A 21,767-nucleotide genomic window follows, 5' to 3' on the forward strand; every position below is an offset into this window, starting at 1 on the left:
ACTAGTGTACCTTATTCACACTGTTGTAAGCCTTATTTACTTAAGTCTGTTCAGGAAAAATGCCCATGAAATTGTACTAAATTATTTATTAAATGGTATAAAAATAATAACCATAACACTTTAAAAATTACATGTTCATAAACTTCAGAATTTGAACCATACAGAATCAGACTTAAACTGTCTTCTAATATCTTGCTTTAATAAGCTCTGTTGATCATGAGATCACGACTAAGGGGGACTGACCCTAATTTCTAATCACACCATCTGGCCAAAGCAATCACACTTACATATGATTAAAATGCCAATAAAGGGTTTTTTTAAGTTAACAGGAAGTTTGGCAAGTCAATATTGGCTTTCCACCTTACCTCTTTTACACTATCCTACTCAGTTAACATGCATAACAAAACTGCAATAATCATGAATCAGTAATGGTCCCCAGATGGTTATCATTTCAGTCTGACAGTGGCCTTATCCATGTTTTAGGTGGCTTCTGGAGAGAAGGAAATATATCTTCTCCTTCGCTTATAACCTTTTAATAATTTGTGCATACAGGACAATTCACTTTCCAACAATGCTTTCATACAAAAAGAACTCGAATTTAAGTAGTGAAAATTTTTCACATAAAACCATGCGGTTCAAGCTGGAGTCGAGAAAGGATTCTTCAGTAGTAAACATGATAATGAAGACTACTTCAATTATTCAGCAAATAATAACTGACCTCCTTCTCCCATTTCAGCTATCAACCCAGCTCAAATACTAACTTAAAATTCTGATACCATCAACCTCTAAAAGAGATGGTACAGTACAGTGTACACATACTGATTTTTTCTGTAATTCCTTTGCACTTTTATTTGCTAATATTCAATAGTAAATTTTGCCTTATACCTAAAGTGTCCTTCAGGAGGAGTCTCTTGAAATAATATTTTCCCTTCCATATCCATTAAGTGAGCTTTGGAGTTAGAGCTGATTATAAATTCACCTAATTTAACAAACAGTATCAAGAAAATAAGAACAGGAGATTAAGAAAAATTTAAAATAAGAATTTGTTTTCTAGGAGTCTTTGAATAACAAGATTTTACCTAATTGTACCAATAATATTAAAAAGGTTGCGAGAATACATTCACTTGTTATTAAAAGGACAATAAAAAGGTGGTATGGTGGTGCGTATTTCTCATTCCAGCACTCAGAGGGGCAGAAGGTTAAAGGGTGGCCTAGGCTACACAGCAACAAAAAATTAGAAACCAACAAATGTTGACACAAATTTTGGACCTTTAGGAATCCTCTTCTCCATTTAAGAATGATCACACACCTAAAGAAATGATCAAAATATCTTACTACTAGAACATATAAATATCATATGGGTATCAGGTGAGAATTACAGAAAGACAGCAGTATTATGAAGCTGCAATGGGAGTCTTTACAAATGGCAATTTCTGCAAGCTAATACCTAAAAATTTCCCAAATTAGATAAAATTAAGATCACTGAGTTGGTCCAATTACATGTAAAACAAAATCCTTATTTTTTTTTTGTTCAATGAAATCTCAACATAAAAGACTTCAAAGGGACATATAATTTCAAGGTTATATTTTATGTTCTATTCACAGAAAGTACAAAGTCCTACGATGCTGAGAAGAAATCGATTTTTATATATCAGTCTCCATTTTTAACAAAAATATCACACTATTGGTTGTTTGGAAAAATCTAAACCAATACATTTTAAAGATAAATCTTTCCTCATTTTACAGATGGGAAATTTGAGAACTAACAAGTTAAGAAGGATGTTTTCTAAGTACCTCCTATCGGACAAAGGGTTTCAAATAACTTCGTAGAGCAATGCACACCCATGGAGATTTACATTGCCTATTCACTTGTTATTGATTTAAAGAAGTCTTGTAATGGCAAGTATACTTAATTCCTTCATCTACCATTTTCCAAATTTGTTAATCATGAAGTAGAGTTCATGCTACCAGAATACACTCCAGAAACAGGATGGATAAGCACAAAGAAATGTATATAAAAAATAAGCTGCTTAACTTGAAGCTCTTCATTATGCTTACTCTTTGTAAATTGTATCACTTTTTGTGTAAGGCAAACAAAATGTACTCACTGTAGCAGTACTTCTTTGCCCTTCTGAATGGAGTTCTCAGGAAAATGACAGGCCACTATGGCAGTTATTTCAAGTCAAGGTGTAAAATTCTTGCTAGTAGTTCCCAAGTTTAACGGAACTGAAAACTGTATATCACCAAAGTATTTATCATATTTACCTCTCCTTTTTTACTAGAAGTAAAAATGATATTTTACTATGATAGTTAAAATCTATCATAAATTATTCTAGAAGAAACACCACAGTTAGCTGCTGTTCTACATACAGATGAAAAAGACGTGGGTAATAGATGAAGAAATAAAGCACACTTAATCCAATCAAACATTATCAAAAAGAAGTTTAAAAATACTAATTACAGTGGGCTGAGGACTTAGCTCAGTGGTAGAGTACATGCCTTTTCGCATGTATGAGGCATTCAGTCCAATCTGTAGCACCAAAACCAAACCAAAACAAAACAAAAAACACACACAAAAAAACTATAGAATCCTCAAGTTTCATCCCTTATAATTTCAAAATTATGTTCTTTAATGGGGCTAAATGAGCAGTACAATTTGTTTCTGCTTCACTCTATTTATACTACAAAAGAAAACAAGTATTACCCAAGTGGTAACTTTGAAAGTTTCCTGAAGTATGTATACTAGAAGAAAATCTATTTCAGTATTGAGTAACCTAAAGCAAATCATATTTTAGTACAGAAATTTAAGTATGATAAATTATATGCTGTAATTTACCAACTTATCTGCAAGAATGAAAAGCCTTCTGGACTATGATCAAAAAGGTAATTATAATTTTTACTAAATACTTATTGGCAGAGGCTCATTGTTACATAATTCTGATCTTCCTTTGAAGTTAATGGTTTCTATAACAATTGTCCTTTCTAAATATCTACTATGATCTTTGATATCAAACACAAACTACATACAGTCTAATTTTATCACCATGTCACTAAAATCACTAACACGACCTTGTCCTAATACATATAAGATTAATTTTTAACACATTAACTTATGTATCCCAACTCAACATCTCCCATCAAATTAAACAGGTTTGGGGTGTTCTTTCCTGTTCCGTGTATCTTTTCTTTCTTCCTTTTTTGAGACAGGGTCTCTCTCTGCAGTTCAGGCTGCTCTTGAACTCACTTTGTAGCCCAAGCTGGCCTCAAACTCACAACAATCCTCCTGCCTAAGCCTCCAGAGTGCTGGGATTACAGGCATGCGCCACCACACCCAGCTTTCCTGTGTATCTTTTCAATACTTTTATTAGTGGAAGAATCACTTATGGCTTCTTATGACTGTTATCTCACTTTTGAAAGATAACTTTCAAATGTGCTTCCCAGAATGCCATTATTAGAACAAATAAAACTTTGTGTTGTTACTTCAAAATTAAAACTTGAAATTAAAGAGTGATTTTTTTAAAAAACATGCTAACAGGGAAAATATATTTATTGTAAGAATTACAAAAAATAGAAATCAAAATCCTTCTAAAATAAATTTTACTTTTAAATAGACAAAGCTAGGCACAGTGCTGTGCACCTGCAATGCTGACTACTAGGGAGGCTGAGGCAGGAGGATCATTTGAGCACAGGAGTTCAAGGCCAGCCTGGGCAATGCAGTGACACTCTATCTCAAAACAAATAAACAAGATAAAATAGATAATTGTACAAGATTTTTTAAATATAAAAAATTCATTGTATACTTTTTTCCACAATAACTTTATCCTCAAATTGAGATTAAAATAAAGACCTATACATGTCCATTATTCAGTAAATAAGTGGATTTTCTCCTCTAGTATTTGTTTTAAAGTTCAAGAGGTAAGAATAAAGATCTTATTTATTCTTCAGAGAGATATCTAAGTTTGCTTCATATAACAAAATTTACAACTTTCTTACCTTTGTGCAGAGGGCACAGATGTTTGTATGTTTTGTGGATTTATATATACAACTCACCAAACAATGCCTGACAACCTAGCAGATGTGCAAAGAGTACCTGTTGAATAAATACTCTACAGAAAAACATTTAGGATGATCATCTAAAAGATGACAATAATCCACCTACCACTTTCCAGAATTACTGCCCAAAGTCATATGTGTGCTACACTCTTAGAACTAACCATTATATACACAATCATAACTTTTCCAGTGGGAACAATTACTGAACAGGGGTCATATCCTGCTAGAAAGAAGCAGATACTACAAACTTTTTAAAAGATAACATACCAGTGTGTTCTAAAACATTTCCTGGGATATAAGTCTCAACAGCATTATGTTCTCAATATACTTGGAAATTCAGGACCTGAGAGTATCTGTCCAAACTTAGGAAAGCAATTCGGAAGTAACAGCAGCCAAAAAAAGCACAAAAAAGGTTTGCACAAGCAGCAGCGCCAAGATCTGTATAGTGCTTCTAAATTGCCACTGGCATCTTTTTTACTAGTTTCCTGGTGTTAGTTTTAGAGTTAAAAGGAACCAATTTGGCAAAGGCTCAAAGGGAACACAAACAGTAGGTTTTCACTGTCCCTAATGTTTTCTCATAAAATGGTGAGAAATATAAAAATGTTTTTCCATTTACAATTTTATAAGTAATATGAGATTACACAATGCTTCATTTGCCTTGCTTAAATAAGGAAACCCCTACAACAGTCAAAAAACCATTATAAAAAAAAAAAAAAGATAGAAAGCTAGACCATTTATCCACTTCACAATGGACTATAAATCTCACATTATGTGTGATAATTAGGAAATTCATTACAATAAGAACATTAGTACAGAATATCTTACTATAGTCAAAGGAACCAGTGAAATATTGGTAGGGTAGTAACAAAAGTTATCAATGATAACATCAAAAATTTTAAGATATCATTTTGGAGGAAATAAAGTACTTAATCATAATCAAAATATATTTTAGCCATCTAAAAATGTCATCCCTGAGTATGCTCTGGAAGTAAAAGGTACATCCACATGGAAAAGGGAGATAAATATTTGGCCTACAGACAGACGGCAAATAATTCCTAACTATTATGATAAAAACATTAACACTTAGATTTAAAGTATTAACTTGGTTTTTATTTTAATTTTTACATAACAAACCATTAGTCACTGAGTCTCTTAATAGTTCGTGCTTTTCCTTTAATGATTTACCCTTATATGTTTTGAAAAACAATACAAGCAGTGATTTCAATACAGGTTTTTGGTTTTTATGCAGGCAATTTTTGATTTTTTTTTCTGCAAACTACTTTTAAAAATCTTTACTAAATGATCACTGGTACATTTAGGAAAACTTGAGAGGTTTTCCAAATCCTTTGCCAATAGTAAACATAAACTTTAATAAAAGATGTAGCATCATTTCACAATAAAAATACTGTGTATATGGAGTGCAAGAGTTAAAAAATTAAAAATTTCACAATTGATAGTGTAGATGAATAACTGTACAAAGACTTCTAACAACTTCCTCTGTACCTTTGTAGCCCTTTCATTTTCCTAGTATGACTGTCTGTTAGTTATGTTCTTATTAGTACAGTGAATATTTTGACTCTGGTAATTATGAACATCTTTAATTTACACCTTATTACATACAGTCCCTGGTTACAAAAGAAAAAGTGTTTATAAACAACCATATTAATACTCCCAGAGACTAAGAGAATCCCATACTAATAGTACATTGCATGTACGGCCATTGGCATATATTGTACTACTGAACAGGATGTTATGTTTATATAGACATACATACATACATATTTTTTAAATAGAGATAGATAAAGACACTGATGGCTTCTATATTTCAAGATGTTTTTCTCAACTAGGTTAATCATTCATGGAGATAAAGAAAGAGGAAGCTTTTCCTCAATATAATGTACATGATCCAAAAATGTCTGTTTTATTAATTTACACAAAATTATAAAAAAATCAAGAATCACTTGATCATCTACAACTAGGAGAAAAGAAATATGAAAGTCTCCAAAAAATTTAGTGATTCTTTCTTATTTCCTTCTGCAAAATATTTTAAGTATCTTATATAGACTTTTATGTTGACTGCCGGAAAAAAGTTTAAAAAACACCAAAATCAAGCACAGATGAGTATGCACACATAAGTAGAGTATGAAATGTTGTCATTCAGAACAGAATCATTACATGGTCTAGGGCATTTGATAAAATTTATTATCCAGCTAAGTTTACACAGATCTATATATTCAAGGATAAATAAGAACAGGGGAGAGGTGGGGGAATTAATTACTAAAGGCAGAAGGAAAATTATTACATTTCAGGACCAAACACTTCTGAATGGAAGCATAATAGTAAGAGCTAACAAATGTGCTCATCAGCTACGGCCACCCTAGACAGCAAAAGGAAGGAAAGAAGAAATGAAGAAAACTATACATTTCTTTAAGGAGAATAGAATAAAATTAATCTGTTACAAAGGCTTTTAAAAAAAAATCTAAATAATTTAAAATTCCTACTTTGACTCTTTGGTGGTAATAGCAAAAAACATTTGGGAGCATATAATAAATAACTGTAGATCATTATTCAACTTCTGAAATATAGATTCAATGAATAAACACTTTAGCATCAAAACCAAATTAAAATATATTAATGGAAAAAAGAGAATAAAAACTGCCATGATATGAGAACCAGAAAAGAAAAAAATAGCTAAATCAAGTTTCTCCAGAAAACAATGACATAAATTAGATATTAATATTTCAGTCAGAACTCTAAGGACCTAATTAAACGTATAAGCCAATGATGATATTTTACTATAAAATATAAGTTGATAAATTATCTAGAAAATGATGGTTTTTCTAGTACAAAAGGGAAGAAAACAAAGATTGCTGGCCTCAAACATAATTACCTCTACTAGGTTTTATATTGTTATTTTATTTATATTTAAGGGTAAGGGTACCCATAAACACATAAAATAACTTATAAGGCCAAAACTAAAAGCACTTCATGAAAAGACAATGTATGCTGTAATGATGAAGATTACTTTCTGGAAGTATAATTTTCTGATATATTTTGACATTTAAGGAAACAGCAAAAAGTAAGGGTTATAATAAGTTTACCAACAGCAAACTTTGCAGCCCTTTAATTTTTCCAGTATGATTTATCAGTTAGAGTTACCTTCTTACTAGTACATAAATTGAAAAAATGAACAAAAATAAAAATTTTATGAAATTAATTCTAATATCTTTTGTCCCCTTGTTTCTGCCTTAATGTAGGTGTGGATTTATCTATATAGTGACATAAACCCTATATAAAATGGATGCTACAAGGACAATGGGCTCTAAATTACATCATCAGCATTAGCACATAGCTTTGACAAACATTTGGCAATGTAACTAGTCAAATAATTATTAACCAGAGATATGTATAGTAGTATGTGTAGGGGGGGTAAATGAAATGTGAATTCACATATAATTTAAGGTGTTCTTTGTTGGAGACCAATACAAAGTGGCTCTAAGCAGGATTTAATATTGATCAATTTGTCAGTTGTCTGAAGCTTAGGCACTCTGTCTGAAGAAGGGCAGTGGACTCATAGTAAGTAAATCTCTATAAGTCACTGGTCACCACTGAGGCCTGTATTGGCCTGTGAAGCTGTGACACTTCAAAGGCCAAGATAAAGCCACAGCTGAGTACATCTGGCTCCAACCCCAATTAACTTAAAGGAGACTGTAGCTGCAGAGGTGAAGGTCTTCCTGGAGATAACACAGTTCTCTTAAATTAGCATAATATATTACTTGGAAAAGTCCTTAAAGGGATTCCCAAGTCCTGCCCCGATTCCTGCACTTTCTTCAGTATCCCCCTCCCTTGTTTGTAAACCAAATAAATACAGGCTGCCCAGAGAACTCTTGGTCAACCCAGAGAAGCTTGAAGTCTGTAACAGAGTTGAACCCACCTGGAGCCCTGAAATCATCACAGTTGTCTCATTTCTTTAGGCCTTTGCTGTCCACTCGCTTGGGAGGTGGCGGGTCTGATCAGCCCACAATAACTATGGGTTATTTAACCTAAGAGTTCTTAATTTTACATGTAACTAAAATAAAAAACAATATACATATATGCAACAGATTTAAATTTGATCACTGCTGGACATAATTTAATATAATTTAAAGTAACATTTTGGGAAGAAAGAAATATGCATAAAAACCCATTTTACATATACAAGATTTGGCAAACATGTAATAAGGGTGATTATTTCCAAAGCATAATACAACACAGTATACAAGAAAAGTAATTAAACCCATTCATTTTTATTTTAGTTCAGTGTAAGTATTAAAGTAAAATTTTATGTTGGGGTAGCTAATTTTAAACAAATTCAAAATATATTTTCACTTCCAAAGTGTGTAGGATTATGACTCATCTTTTAGAGCTATAGATCTTCTTCAAAATGGCTTGTGCCTTTGTACAGAATTTGGATCACATACCCATGCCTCTGTCTGAATGGGCTTGATATTGCTTAGTAGCACCTCTTCATAGTTTCCATAATCAATAAATTTAACAACTGCAGTCATACCAGAAGAATGGAGAGCTTCAACTTCTGCTCGGTAAAACTGGGGAAGCAAAAAAGAGTCTTAAATATGACAGTCAATATTGTCTACAAAGGCAATGCTTGATGGAAATATAACTTCTTGAGGTAAACTGTAGTAATGTACAATATTTTAAGAAAGTACACTCATGTTTAGGTAACTTTTTGACTAACACTGGTAATTCTTACACAAAAAATACAAATGTATAACAAGAAAGGCCGTTGTTCAGTCATCACAGATGGTGGGAGCGAGGTGAGGACACTGGGCAGTATGAGCACATTACTCTGATCTGGGTTTCTAGGGGTTGAAACCCTGTAAAATCAAAACTTTCATTTTACGCAGTGTTACTGGGTTTGAAGATTGATGCACATTAACAAGTTCATTAGAAACTGATTATGTAATAACTATAGTTTAAAACTTTATCGGTAAACTAAGAGTAGATCACTGAGTTAGAGTACTTCCCCAACACAGGCCAACTTGTTCAGGACCTGGATTACAGGACTGAATGTCGCTCAATGAATGTGGAATGAAAACAAGAAATAATGTGCTTTGAAAGCGTATCTTCTTCAAACTGTGACAGGCAGATGCTTGATTATAACACTATCTACTTAGCAGTATTTCTTAAGTTCACCACAATCAGGAAATGCTAAAAGTAAAAAAAATCACATTCTCCATATTTTCTAAAAATAAGTTACCCTAATATATCTCAAATAAAGATGGTTTTTATCTAGTATATTCATGAGTAACTAGTATATTTCATATTACAAAAGTTTAAGTAATTCCATGTGTTTCTTTTCCAGGCCTGGATGCTAACAAGTATAGAGATACCATGCTGGAATTTTCTTTACCTTAGGGTTTTTGTGAAACATTCCTCCTTCACTTTCTCTTCATTTTTTAGCCTCTCACTATTGTGTTTCATGAATTGTTTTGCTTACATGATTGACCTCTAAGCTTCCCAAATTATGTTCGTTCAGGTAAGTTCAACAAACAATCATGCAATGTCCTAGAGAACCAAGTAGGCTGATGTTTTCTTAGGAATGTACAGTTGAATTTTTATTCCTTAGGATGCCATGGGGTTACTGAAGGAATGAGTACCACATGCATCTGGTTTTTTACCTTTAATCCCCAGAATACAGCTCTGATGGTGAGGTGAGTTTTTGAAAGCCTCATTTAAGAAATCATACTCAAACAAATCCAAACATTTAATTCCATAAAAAATCTACCTTTCAGTTTAATAAAGATGATCCATATAAAAAAATAACTTCTATATAATCTGTAAAGCACTACAATAAAAAATGTAGCCATATAGCACTTAGTAAAACTGAAGAGTTTGTGAAGAACTTCCTGAGTAGACAGAATAGATTCAAACATTAAAACTGTTTAGCCATGTGCAAGAACTGATCAAGAGTGTTGTGTTTAACTAAAAAATATTTATTATAGAAGACTATATTAATATTGCCATTAATCCCCCTCAAAATATTTGCTCTCATTTCAGAAACACTTATCCCAACATTTCTGCCATTTTCTGAAGCAGTTCTAAAAGCCTTGTTTAGTGTCTTTATGAGGTGTGACCAAAAATATAGTGCATGCTGCTGCCAAGTGTCATTCAACAGAAAGGCGAGCTCATTAAAACATTATGATGTGTCCTCATCTACTTTATTCACCATATCTGGTCCTGTCTGACTTTAGGCTCTTTCCCAAAACCAAAATGACTACAAAAAGTAAATGCTTTGAATCAATTCATGGCATCACAGCGGCCACAACAGTGCAACTAACGATACTGACAAAGAGGACTTCCAGACCTGCTTCACAGAGTGGCAAGAATAAAGGGATCAACATGTTCAAAGTGCGGCAAAGTATTGTGATGGGGATGAATGCCCAGGTGTTTTTTACTGTAGTACCTTTTGTTTTTTCAAAAATTAAGCATTCACCGTACTTTTTAAGCACACCACATAAAGTGCTAAGAAGGGTGTTCAAGGGGAAGTTACAGAAACATAAAACATAGAGGTGAGTGTTGGAAACTAAAAGTTTTTAATTTACTATGCTATGATGTGAGAAAATGGTTCAATCAATAAGAAATTAGTGTAAGTAAGAAAGTGTCAGATGATGCAGAATATATAGACCTGCTAGAATCTGTACTTAATCCTACAGGTGGAAGAGTTTAATTAGGAAAAAGGATATGGCTTGAAACCAGGATCACAGTGGTGGCAGTATCAATGACAAAAGCAAGGGGGATGAGGTTTAATGCAAGGAACCTGATTTGGAGGTTTTTACAATATTCCAGTTGAGAAAAGAGAAAGACCTGAACAGGTTTGGTAGTCTAGAAGAATGAGAAGTGCCTCAGATTCTCAAAACCTTCTCTAAGAAAATAATGCTTTTAAAAAAGGCAGCACCTGCCTGGTAAGCAAAGGTCCTGAGTTTTATTCCTGATACAAAAAAAATAAATAAAAATAAAAAAGGCAAGGTACTGTGATGAATTTTTTAAAGGAACATATACTAACTCATTATTTCTAAAATAGTATTATAATGAATTAAGATTATGGTTTCTTAATGGTAGTTATAGTCGATTCCTTTTCTTAAATTTCTATCCTTGTCTATAGCTAGAAAATTAGAAAGTCATCTATTCTTGACTATCTAGTGAAGTTACCTCTTAAAATAGAGGTCAAAAAGTGAATAATTTCCTCTTTCACAAGGTATCTGTTTGCCCTCACTTCCAATACTTAATAGTGTAATCTACTTAGAGCCCGCAGACCTCATCCTAGCTGAAAAGTATACATATCAGCTTAAATCAAAGTATTTACCTTAAAAGATCACCCAAGTACTCTAATACTCCAATGATGGAAACACTGGGTAGTGTAAGGTGCTGTGTTCTAGGTGCTTTTGGCACCATGTGAAATATATTTATTAGCAGCAATAGCTGAATTCAGTAGTATTGATAGGAACTGGTCTGCTATCTGAATACACAGGACTGTTATTCTTTGTTGTTTCATTTTTTTTCTGGTCATTCATTCAAATCATTCTTTCTCCTTCTGGCAGGCAGACAGATATCTTTGGTATCTGTCAAGGGATGCTATCAAGGGGATACCTTTGATCCTGTTGAAGGCTGGTTTTAGGCTCTGTAAGGGTTAACTGTTTCACGTTTGCCTTTACTACTTAGGGCATAACCCTTACGGGACTGAAATAGAAAGCCTGTATCATTTACCAAGCCTTTTAAACAATGATTGAACTTGAATTCCAGTCACTTGTCAAGGTCATAAACAGCCTCACGCTGTCTGACACAGAAAACAGTTTTCATCGTCATCTTAAGCTTTCACAAAAACATCTGACAGCATGTATTCCTTTATAGCAGACAGTATTGGCTTGATAAAGACTAACCTCCAGCTACTTCATTTGCTCTTGTGTCTACAGTAAAGGACAAATAGCTATAAGGAATATCCCTCTACCCAAATCAAACAATCCTTTACTTCTGGAAAGCATTCTGGATAAACCACTAGGAAAGGAAGAATCTGGATAGCAAAACAAAGTCCGCATTTGTTTCCCAAGCCTCCCTAAAAGCCAGAGTGGCCATAGGAAAGTTCCAACCAAGGAGACATAAATATAGTCTATTACTATTCCTGGAAAGTCTTTTGCTTTTCTAGGAAAAAAAAAAAAAAAAAAAAAGACATAACTTTGTCTCTTTTCTTCCCTTTCTCCTTTAACAAATGTTCAAAACCCAGAGGTGCTGTTTCTAAACAAATACTATCCCACATTCGTACAAAAACTTTAAAAGCCAATGCCGTCTACCTGTGGTATTCTGTCTTCTTTGTTGCTATTATCAGGTAATGATTAACACCCTACTTAAACCTCATCATTCTCTGAACACAGCAGGGCCTAATTCTAGGTCCTAAGTCCTATATAGCATCTTTCTAAAGGGTCAATCCATATTCTTCAGTCAGAATTTCAGTTCCTTCAAATCTAGTTACCTTTACCTCCATCCTCCCTTCAGCCACTCAACTCTCACCGACACATCCTTACCTTATCAATTAAAACTATCCTATGACATATTTATTTCAACTATTTTTTATCTTTAGATGAAACTAACGTCACCGAAATCCCTCATTCTGCAGCTCCCTTCTGTTTTTGCTAATTTCTTTAGTCCTTTCACCACTATATTTGCTTCCTACATAAGTATCCTCTCCTAAATCACTAACAGAGTAAACAAACAATTATGAAATCCCTACACTTTGGGAGAAACAGGCCTACAAAAGAAACCAAACACAGTCCCACTTTCAAGCAACTTAGCATCAGTATATGGGAAAGAGATACCAATCCAAGAATCGAAATCAAAAAGATTTACAAATTGTGCTATTAAAAAAGTGAATAAAGGGGGCTGATGATTTAGCTCAGTGACACAGTGCCTGCCGGCCAAGCGTGACATCATGAGTTCGATTCCTGGTACAGGAAAAAAATCAAAACCAAAAAAAAAAAAAAAGTGAATAAAGAAGGTACTGGTTGAGAAGAAGATTCATGTATGTAAGAGAAGACAGAAGATAAAAAAATGCTTGTTCTAAGAGGTGATGTTTGAGACAGGCTGTCAAGGATGAGAGTAGTACATATGGTGACGGGCAAAGGGGGACTTGGAAAAACCGTGTTCTCTCCGATAGGCCGTCTCCCCTCTTCCCTTCCTGTTCTCACTGTGTTGGTCTCCCTGCTCTGGACAAGCTCTGACTTGATGCCGTGTACTCACTCAGCCTCCTAATCTTTCCTTCCCTTTTCCCTCATGACATCCTTCTTTCCCTTTGGGCCACCTCACTGGGTAGACTTCAAGAATGTCTGGATTATCAGTGTAATAATAACAATTAATAATAATTAAATTACCTGTTACAAGGTGAATAACATGTACTTTTTTTTTTTTTTAAAGGCTGACTGTGGTATACTCTGTTTAAATGAAATACTGATTTTCTTCTTTGTGAATCAGTAAAATCTAACCAGAAAGAAACGCAAACATAATTCAGCAAATGGTAAGTGAAATAAAGCTGGATTATTTTTAACCACTTTTGTAATACTTTTCTGATACGTAAGTTAAAACCAGACTTGTTTAAGCGAAATTTGGTGGGGAACGTTCCACCTAAGTATCCAGAAAAAATATTAAACATTCCTTTCCTTACCTTTGTACATTATGTATCTATAAATCTACTTAAAGGCTTTAAATAGGTACAACTGTAGAATACAATTCAGTCCCACAGTAATGGCTTTCTGTGAAATCGCACCAGAATGTGACATTCAGTAATATTATTATATACAACAACTTAACAATATCCATACCTTGTTGTCCTCCCAATAAAGTGCAAAACATTCATCTCCAGGTTTCCACATTTTTGCATACTCCACAGGAACAGATGATTCTAGCACTTTCTCTGGTTTAATTGGCCCGGATCTTCTTTTGGGCCCACTATTGTAAAATATTTTCTCTCCATAGGGTATAGCTATGACAGCTCCTGCTGGCTTAATCGGTCCTACCCTTCTCCCTTTCAATTGCATTTCTGTCTCTCCATTTGGAACACCTATGAAACTATTACTTCGGACAGGATTCTGGTAATCAGTATTCACATTAAAATGTTTTTCAATTTTTATACCACCGAAAGCTTCATTATTTATTGTTCGTGATTTCCTGTCATAAAAATTATCAGGATTACCAGTTTGGCTTTCTCTTTTCCCACGTTTTTGATTATTATAATCTATGAATTCTGGAGGAAGTGGGTTTTCTTTTACCTCTGCGTAAGATGGACCTTTTCCTGATCTGGTTTGCATAGCGTTATCTCTTTTATTAAAAGCACCACTGTTGTGCTGAGAACTTAGAGGATACGAAGTATCTTTAGTTCTGTCATATCTAGAATATGGTCTATCACATTTGATTCTCTCCTCAGCCCATACTTCCGATCCTGAAGAAACACTTGGTCTTTCAGAAACTCTATTTTTAGGCAATCCACTGCCATCCAAAAGTGACTTTGAATTTTGGATGTCTCTTTGAAAACGAGGAGGTTTTTCATTTCTTGGCTGCCTGGTATCATGACGAGAAAGTTGACGTGGTTGATTATTATCTTTTACTCCATTTTGTTCAGTATTCGACATTCTGTGCTGTCCCTGATGAAGCTGCTGTGGCTGTGGCTTCGGTTCTGAAAGGTAAAAGTATATCACATTCATGTTAAATGAAAAATACACTCCTTATTTTTAAATGCTTCAAATTCTTACATTAACAGAAAATTATCAAACTACTATTTTAATATTTTCCCACTCCATTGTCCTAACTCTGCTCTGCTTCCTTGGTGTTCCATATTTCTAACCCAGTTTTCCTGCTTACACACATTAGAGAAGTAAAGCAATGATATAAGCCAAGAAAAAACGTTCCACAATCAAAAGTCACTCAGCACTGTCACTGAATGTTTGTGCTCTTACAGCTATCTGCACATGTGATTTTGATAATTCATTTTCCAAAGAAGTAATGAAGTAGAAATAACTATGAAACTGTACAAGTACAGTACTTTCTCCCCCTCTTTCTGGATTCTACCCTAATCTAATAATGTATTTTCTAGCCTTCTCAAATTTGTCTAGATCTGGAAGTACCTTTTGTATTACAAATATTTATCTTACTAAAGAAAAGAATTAACAATTTCTTAACCTACCAAAGTAAGAACAAGTACTACTTGGAAATACAGAAAAAAATTATTAAAATGTTACCAAGTATATTAAATAGATAATTCCATCTTGAAACCAAAAGCAGCAGTATAGTAAAAATACAGCTATAGATGATATCTTAATAGCTCTATTTCACATAGTAATTTTTATTCTATTTCTATTTATACCATCTCATTTAGTTTCTTTCTTAATTGTTTCACATAGCACATCTGCAACATTATGAACAATGCTTTTTTGTCAAACAATACAGAATTAATGCACAAGTCATAATTATTTTTGTATTTCCCCAGGATCACATTTTCAAAGATGGACACTATTAACTTTGACTAAATATGCTCCCCACACTGGAAGAAAACCTCAGGAACCCTCAAACACTAAATGCCAAAACACTCTTCCCTGTATCCCTAAGTCACTATAATCACTAAAACACTGCACGTATTTCTGAACACCCACTGGAAGCAAAAAGTTATCAGATAAATTATGTAGAACAACAGGAACATGGGAAAGATTTTTAAAGGTTCTGAGTGAAAAAATGAGTAATAGATTAAATATCAAAATTTTAAATGGCAACAAAAATAATAAAACAACAAAATTTCCCAACAGAACCACTAAAAGCAGAAGCCATTCTAATATAATTTGAACACTTTTGAAAGTAATTTGCTAAGTAAAATTCCATATTGAGTCAAACCACCTATTCATTAATTGTGACAAAGATTTTTCAAATATGCGATTTCAAACCTTAGCAAGGACCATGTAAAGAGAAGCTACACCCAAGAATATATGTTTTAAACATAACACAAATATCTTCACAACTGTACTAAATTTTAAATTTTTCTTTGGTAAAAAATGAATAGTGCCCTTTTGTTTGTGCCAATACTGTTTATTTTGTTCAGAAGTAATGATTCAGGGAAGCGATAACAGTTATGAGCATAAGCAGGGCACAATGAGTACTTCAACAGAAAACATGTGCTGGCATTTTCCCCAGATATTATTAGAGAATAAGAGCAATAATCTCCATTATTACACTGAGATAACACAGCAGTAGTCAGCTGGGTGTAGTGGCATATGCCTGTACTCCCAGCATTTGGGAAGTCAAGGCAGGAGGTTTGCAAATTTGAACCCAGCATGGGCAACTCAGTAACTTAGCAAGATCCTGCCTTAAAATATAAAAGGGTTGAGGATGTGGCTCAGTGTAAAAGTCTGGCTTCAATGTGAACTACCATAAAAACGTAAAATCTATGAAAGAAGTTAGTTTTTAAAATAATATAAACTAAGTACATAGATAAAGTAAAAATGTATTTTTAAAAGGTAATTTTCATACTATATGCATTTTATTCAGTCAAGAAAGGTTCTTAAATGTTTCTTCATTCTCAGATTTCCTTCAATTCAATATATTGTATATTAGTTAATTAAGTAATAAAGTTAAAGATAAAAATAAATGTTTTGAAAGTGAGCTAATCTATTGAATAAACAGCAAAATATACACACTCAGTTACTAAACTGTGAGAAAGGGCATTTTAGGTAAATTATAAAATATCCCACAAACCAAATGGAAAGAGAACTCCTCAGTTCTGCAGTCAGAAATTACTTGCTTTCTGTCACTCTTTTTGAGATGTTATCAAGACTATAAACTATGCAAGGGACCAATTAGCAACATATACCAGGTGTACAATCACTGTAACAATAATAAATGCATACTTACAAAATAATTGACCACACTATTTTATGTCACTATGATTTGAAACATAAGAGTCACTCAAAATGAACTTATTAATAATACATTAATAACAAATCAGTCATTTCAATCTGTATATAAGGATACTGAATTTAACAGGCATCTTAAAATATTAATAGTTTTTGAAGAATATTCACTCTCCAACAGCAGTTATATCTCCATTTCATAGTACAAAAAGTTATTTTGTTTCCCAAGATTAACCCATACATCTACCTGAAGAAGTGCCTTAATATTTATTAAGATCTTACTATGTGCCTAAGTACATAAAAAGCCTTACATTATTTCATGTATTCCTCATAATCAGCCCAAAAGGGCAACATTATCATCCTTGCTTTACAAGTGATGAAACATTAACATAGCGCCTCAACTAAAGACTATGTTAGAAAAGCCAGAATGAGCTGGAATCTAATTGCAGCTAAAGCCCATGTTTTTTTTCATTATATCAAAGTGCCTACTCAGAAAAACAACAGAATGTAACCAACAATCTATTAGCTACAATTTTAACACCAACCTCTCTTCATTGTGGTAAGAGGCAGAAATCATGAATGTTCTTTAACAACGCCTGATAGACTGGAAAATAAACTTGGAGAGTAGGACTGCCAAAATCCTCATCTAAAATTAATAATCTCTTTTCATTAATGAAAAAAGCTAAACATACTATTGATAACTAGGCTGGTATTCACAAGCTCACAGATTGGCACCTGGAGAAAGCATAGTGTGCTGTTTACTAGTTCTACCATTTACTAGTTCTGTAACTTTGGGCAAGACATTCAACTTTTCTCAGCCTCATCTTTAACGATAGTATAATATTAAACTATACACTTCAGAGGAGAAAGTTAACATATGCTAAGTTCTTACAATAGTATCTTGCTTTATTTATTTTATTTTTTTTTTTTTTGGTTTTTCTCAGGTACCGGGAACCGAACTCACGACCTTGGGCTTGCCAGGCAGGCGCTTTTAGCCGCTGAGCTAAGTCCCCAGCAGTATCTTGCTTTAATAAGCCCATGTTAGCTGACACTATCACTATTACTATTATTAACATTACAATTACGCAAATAAACTTAAGGAGAACTAAGAAAAACCAACAATGGATATGGTACTTCTCTATTTACATATTTTACTACCACTAGCTTCACCTTTAATTAGAATACTAACCTTGTTTAATTTTTTATTTTTGAAAGCAGGGTACAGAGAATTTTCTAATAAAAACTCCTTTACTGCCATGTTATAAATCATTGCAGAGAAAACATAGATATATGAGATAATCAGTACCATTATCTAAGTTTTTCACTTAAAAAACATAAATATTCTCCAAGTAAAATCTAGAGCTGCCAATTTTTTCATTACGTACTACAAATACTAATAAAAATTAAAAATGCTAAGAAATATTTAGAAATTTAAAAATAATTCAAATCCTACCTTTATAAAACTGCCCGTTGACGCCTCCCTCCTTAGTCACTGTTACCATTTTCAGAAGTTATTCTTTTTTACATATGTCATACAGACTTAACCTTATTTTTTTTTAAACAACAGAAAAGCAAACTTATGTTACATCTCATGGGCTCCAATCTACTTTTTAAATTAAAAGTATTTCATGGGCATCTTTCCAAGTCAGTGAGCAGAGGTATCTCACTCATTTCAGTACTGCATTTTTTAATGGTTCATTATATTTTTTTATAAGACATACATCAAAAAATACTTGAAACACCTAAAAAATATATTACACACGTTCAGCCATTAGAGTTTATCCCACTACACCTCTGAAACTGGAGGGGTTTCTGGTGTTTTGTTCCTCTTTTTCATCCGTGCATGTCTGTAGTACACTATCACATTCCTTGTGGGGAGCTGGTACAGGTACATAATACACCTTAACCCTTTTTCTCACCCCCTTCCCCTCCCCTGCCGCACACTTGCCTCCATCTCTTGCTCTCCTTCCCATTTGAGAAAGGTCTACCTCCCTGTGTTTTATTATCTATCTCTTGTTTTGCACTTCATTTATATTTTGAGTTTCATGTAAGACAGATAATGCCATGTTTAAGCTTGTGTGTCTGATTTCTTTCACTTAACATTATGGCATTGTTTTTTAAATAAGCTATTTTAAATATTGTTAGATAATAACCAAACTGAACACGAGGTCTGAATTGTAATTCATATTTTCCCCCATTTGTTAAGATACCATAAATTGAGGAAAACAGGTGGTAGTCACTAAATATTGGCTAAAAGACAGAATACTAAAAACAATGGGAATGGAACCAGACTCCAGCTCAAAATTCTGTGTTTAACACTATCACCTGTGCTGAGCTAAGGGGACGACCTTGGAAACAGAAATGCAGTCCTCTGTTTTCATTCTCTAGGAGAGGTGTGACCAAAGCATGTGAGGGCCGATTTAGATGGAGCTCAAATGATTACAGGGAAAAGACTGGCCCAACACTCAAAAACAGGAAAGGACTGGCACAACACACACACACACACACATACACACACACACACACAAATTAGTGTAGAAAAAGCCATCTTTGATTTGCTTAGAGAATACTGAGCTTGAAACCAAATAAATTGCTTCTCTTGCTTCTTATAATGGACCTACAAAGTCACAAAGAACCCCAGTTTACTCACTGATGGAGTCTGGATGATGATACTTACCACAGGATTATTATGAAGATTCAATTTGGAAATATATGTAGGATTGCTTTCTATTGGGTCTATAGAGGTTCCTTTGAATTAGAATGGCTGCTCAAATTAAATAACAGTCCTAACTCTGTGTGACTTTGTGAAGTTGAGATAAAGCTAGTTAACTCTTTTATCTTTGCAGCCACTCATTATAGTTACTAAACTCCAACTACAGATGGGGTCAACACCATCCCAGTCACTGTAGATGAAGGAGAAGGTAACCCTTCTATTGTGTGGTACTTCAGTAATAATGGGAAGAGGTAGACAACAAGTACAATGAATAATATGGCTTAAAACCATGATTAAAATTTATGATAAAAAATTTTACGATAAAAGTGAGAGGAGTGTATGTGTGGGGGCACATTAATGATGAAAAAAATAAAGAAGTGGTTATTTCAGCTGAACCCTGAAGAATGAGAATACAATGAAAGTAGGGAACAATAGTCCAAGAAGAGAGAACACCACATACAAAGGTCCTAGTTCATAAATTCTGAGTAAAACCTTAATCATCACTACTAACTTCAAAGGGAAAACACTGTGTTCCAGTATCCCAACACTGATGTCCATTTGCACTAAATACAAACATCAAGGGGGCTGGGGATTTAGCTCAGCGGCACAGCGCCTGCCTGGCAAGCGCAAGTTTGTGAGTTTGATTCCCAGTACCGGAAAAAAACAACAACAACAAAAAACCATCAAATGTGAGGAGGGAAAAAATGATCACATAGAAATTAACATTAGTTTTAATCTAATATGTTGTTTTCATTAGTTATTCAAAGATAAACAGTTGCTTTCCTATTATCCTTAAATTCTTTCATACCTATGACACACTAAATTGAAGAATGTTTAAAATAAACATATTTATTATATTTAACATTCATAAGATTAATTTTTAGTGTCCTCAACCCCCTTAAGAAAAAGAATGAAAAGGTTAACTAAAAACATTTGGAGCTGGCTGTGATAGTGCACACCTATAATCTCGGCACTACGGGAGGTTAAGGTAGAAGGATCACAAGTTTGAGCAGAGGCTGACCACCTTAACAACTTAGCAAGACGCTGTCTCAAAGAGGGCTGAGGATGTACCCAAGGCAGATCATTGTTCCTGCAAATGAACAAATCATAGAATTCTACAGAAACAGTGACAGCAACAACACAACTGCAAAAATACTGTATCTGTCCAGGCATGCTCAAAGGACATGCAAAGTCACCTATAAGTCCAGCACTGGACCATGACTCAATCAAAAATTCTAGAAGCCCGCCCCATGACTGCACCAGGCTTTGGGGGGATCTCTAGACACAAACCATAGCATACATAAAGCACTAGATTCATGAGTTAGAAACCATTTAGATGCAATAACTTTGGTTAATTTGTTTTAATTCAAACAATATTTCATGAAGAACATATACTAAAAAAGTCATAACGTAAGTCATTTAATACAAAAGTTGTAGAAACAGAAGGGATATAGTATCGGATTTATTGAAACTATCAGAGGAAGCATTACTCAAAGACAAAGACTTAAATTTAACTAATGTAATCTTCAAGCTGATTAACTTTTTCCAGAATCATGAGCTATGATAATTGCGGGTTTAATATTATCTCTGCAACATATGTTACTATGAGTTTCATGCTAAGCTATAATAAGACAAAAATTAAAACTCTTTAATTTAGGTTGGGTATCATGGCACACACCTGTAATCCCAGCACTTGGGAAGCTGAGGCAGAAAGATCACTGTGAGTTTGAGGCCAGCCAAGGCTACAGTAGAATAAATGGTGAGACCCTATCTCAAAAGCCAAAAACCAAACACCAAAAAAAGAAGAAGAAGAAGAAATAAAATCATGCTAGTGAAATTTCAAGCCACTTTAATTAGGATTAAAAATTAATGAAGATTTCTCAAAAGACATACCAAAAGAAAGTCAGGTATTTGTGGTACACTCATAACCCTACCTCTCAGGACACAAAGGCAGGAGGATCACAAATTCAACTCCAGCCTAGTCAACTTAGCAACATATTAAGATAGTGTCTCAAATTAAAATAATAATAATGGGCTAGAAAATGTAACTGAGTGTGAAGGCC

At 33.8% G+C, this 21,767-nt stretch overlaps 1 protein-coding gene across 4 annotated transcripts in view; it reads right to left on the reverse strand.

Moving 5' to 3' along the window:
- Tdrd3 (tudor domain containing 3) overlaps positions 1-21,767 on the reverse strand; it is a 128,800-nt gene that overhangs the window by 22,978 nt on the left and 84,055 nt on the right. For all 4 annotated transcript variants that reach the window (XM_005374207.2, XM_005374206.2, XM_005374205.2 and 1 more), the window contains 2 exons: positions 13,920-14,770; positions 8,514-8,639 (listed from right to left, as the gene is read on the reverse strand). In XM_005374207.2, the coding sequence (XP_005374264.1) occupies positions 8,514-8,639; positions 13,920-14,770 (977 nt within the window). The remainder of the gene's footprint in view (positions 1-8,513; positions 8,640-13,919; positions 14,771-21,767) is intronic.

The sequence above is a fragment of the Chinchilla lanigera genome, unplaced genomic scaffold (genome assembly GCF_000276665.1).
Source record: "Chinchilla lanigera isolate Chin_1 unplaced genomic scaffold, ChiLan1.0 scaffold00003, whole genome shotgun sequence".
NCBI classification, from domain to species: Eukaryota; Metazoa; Chordata; class Mammalia; order Rodentia; family Chinchillidae; genus Chinchilla; species Chinchilla lanigera.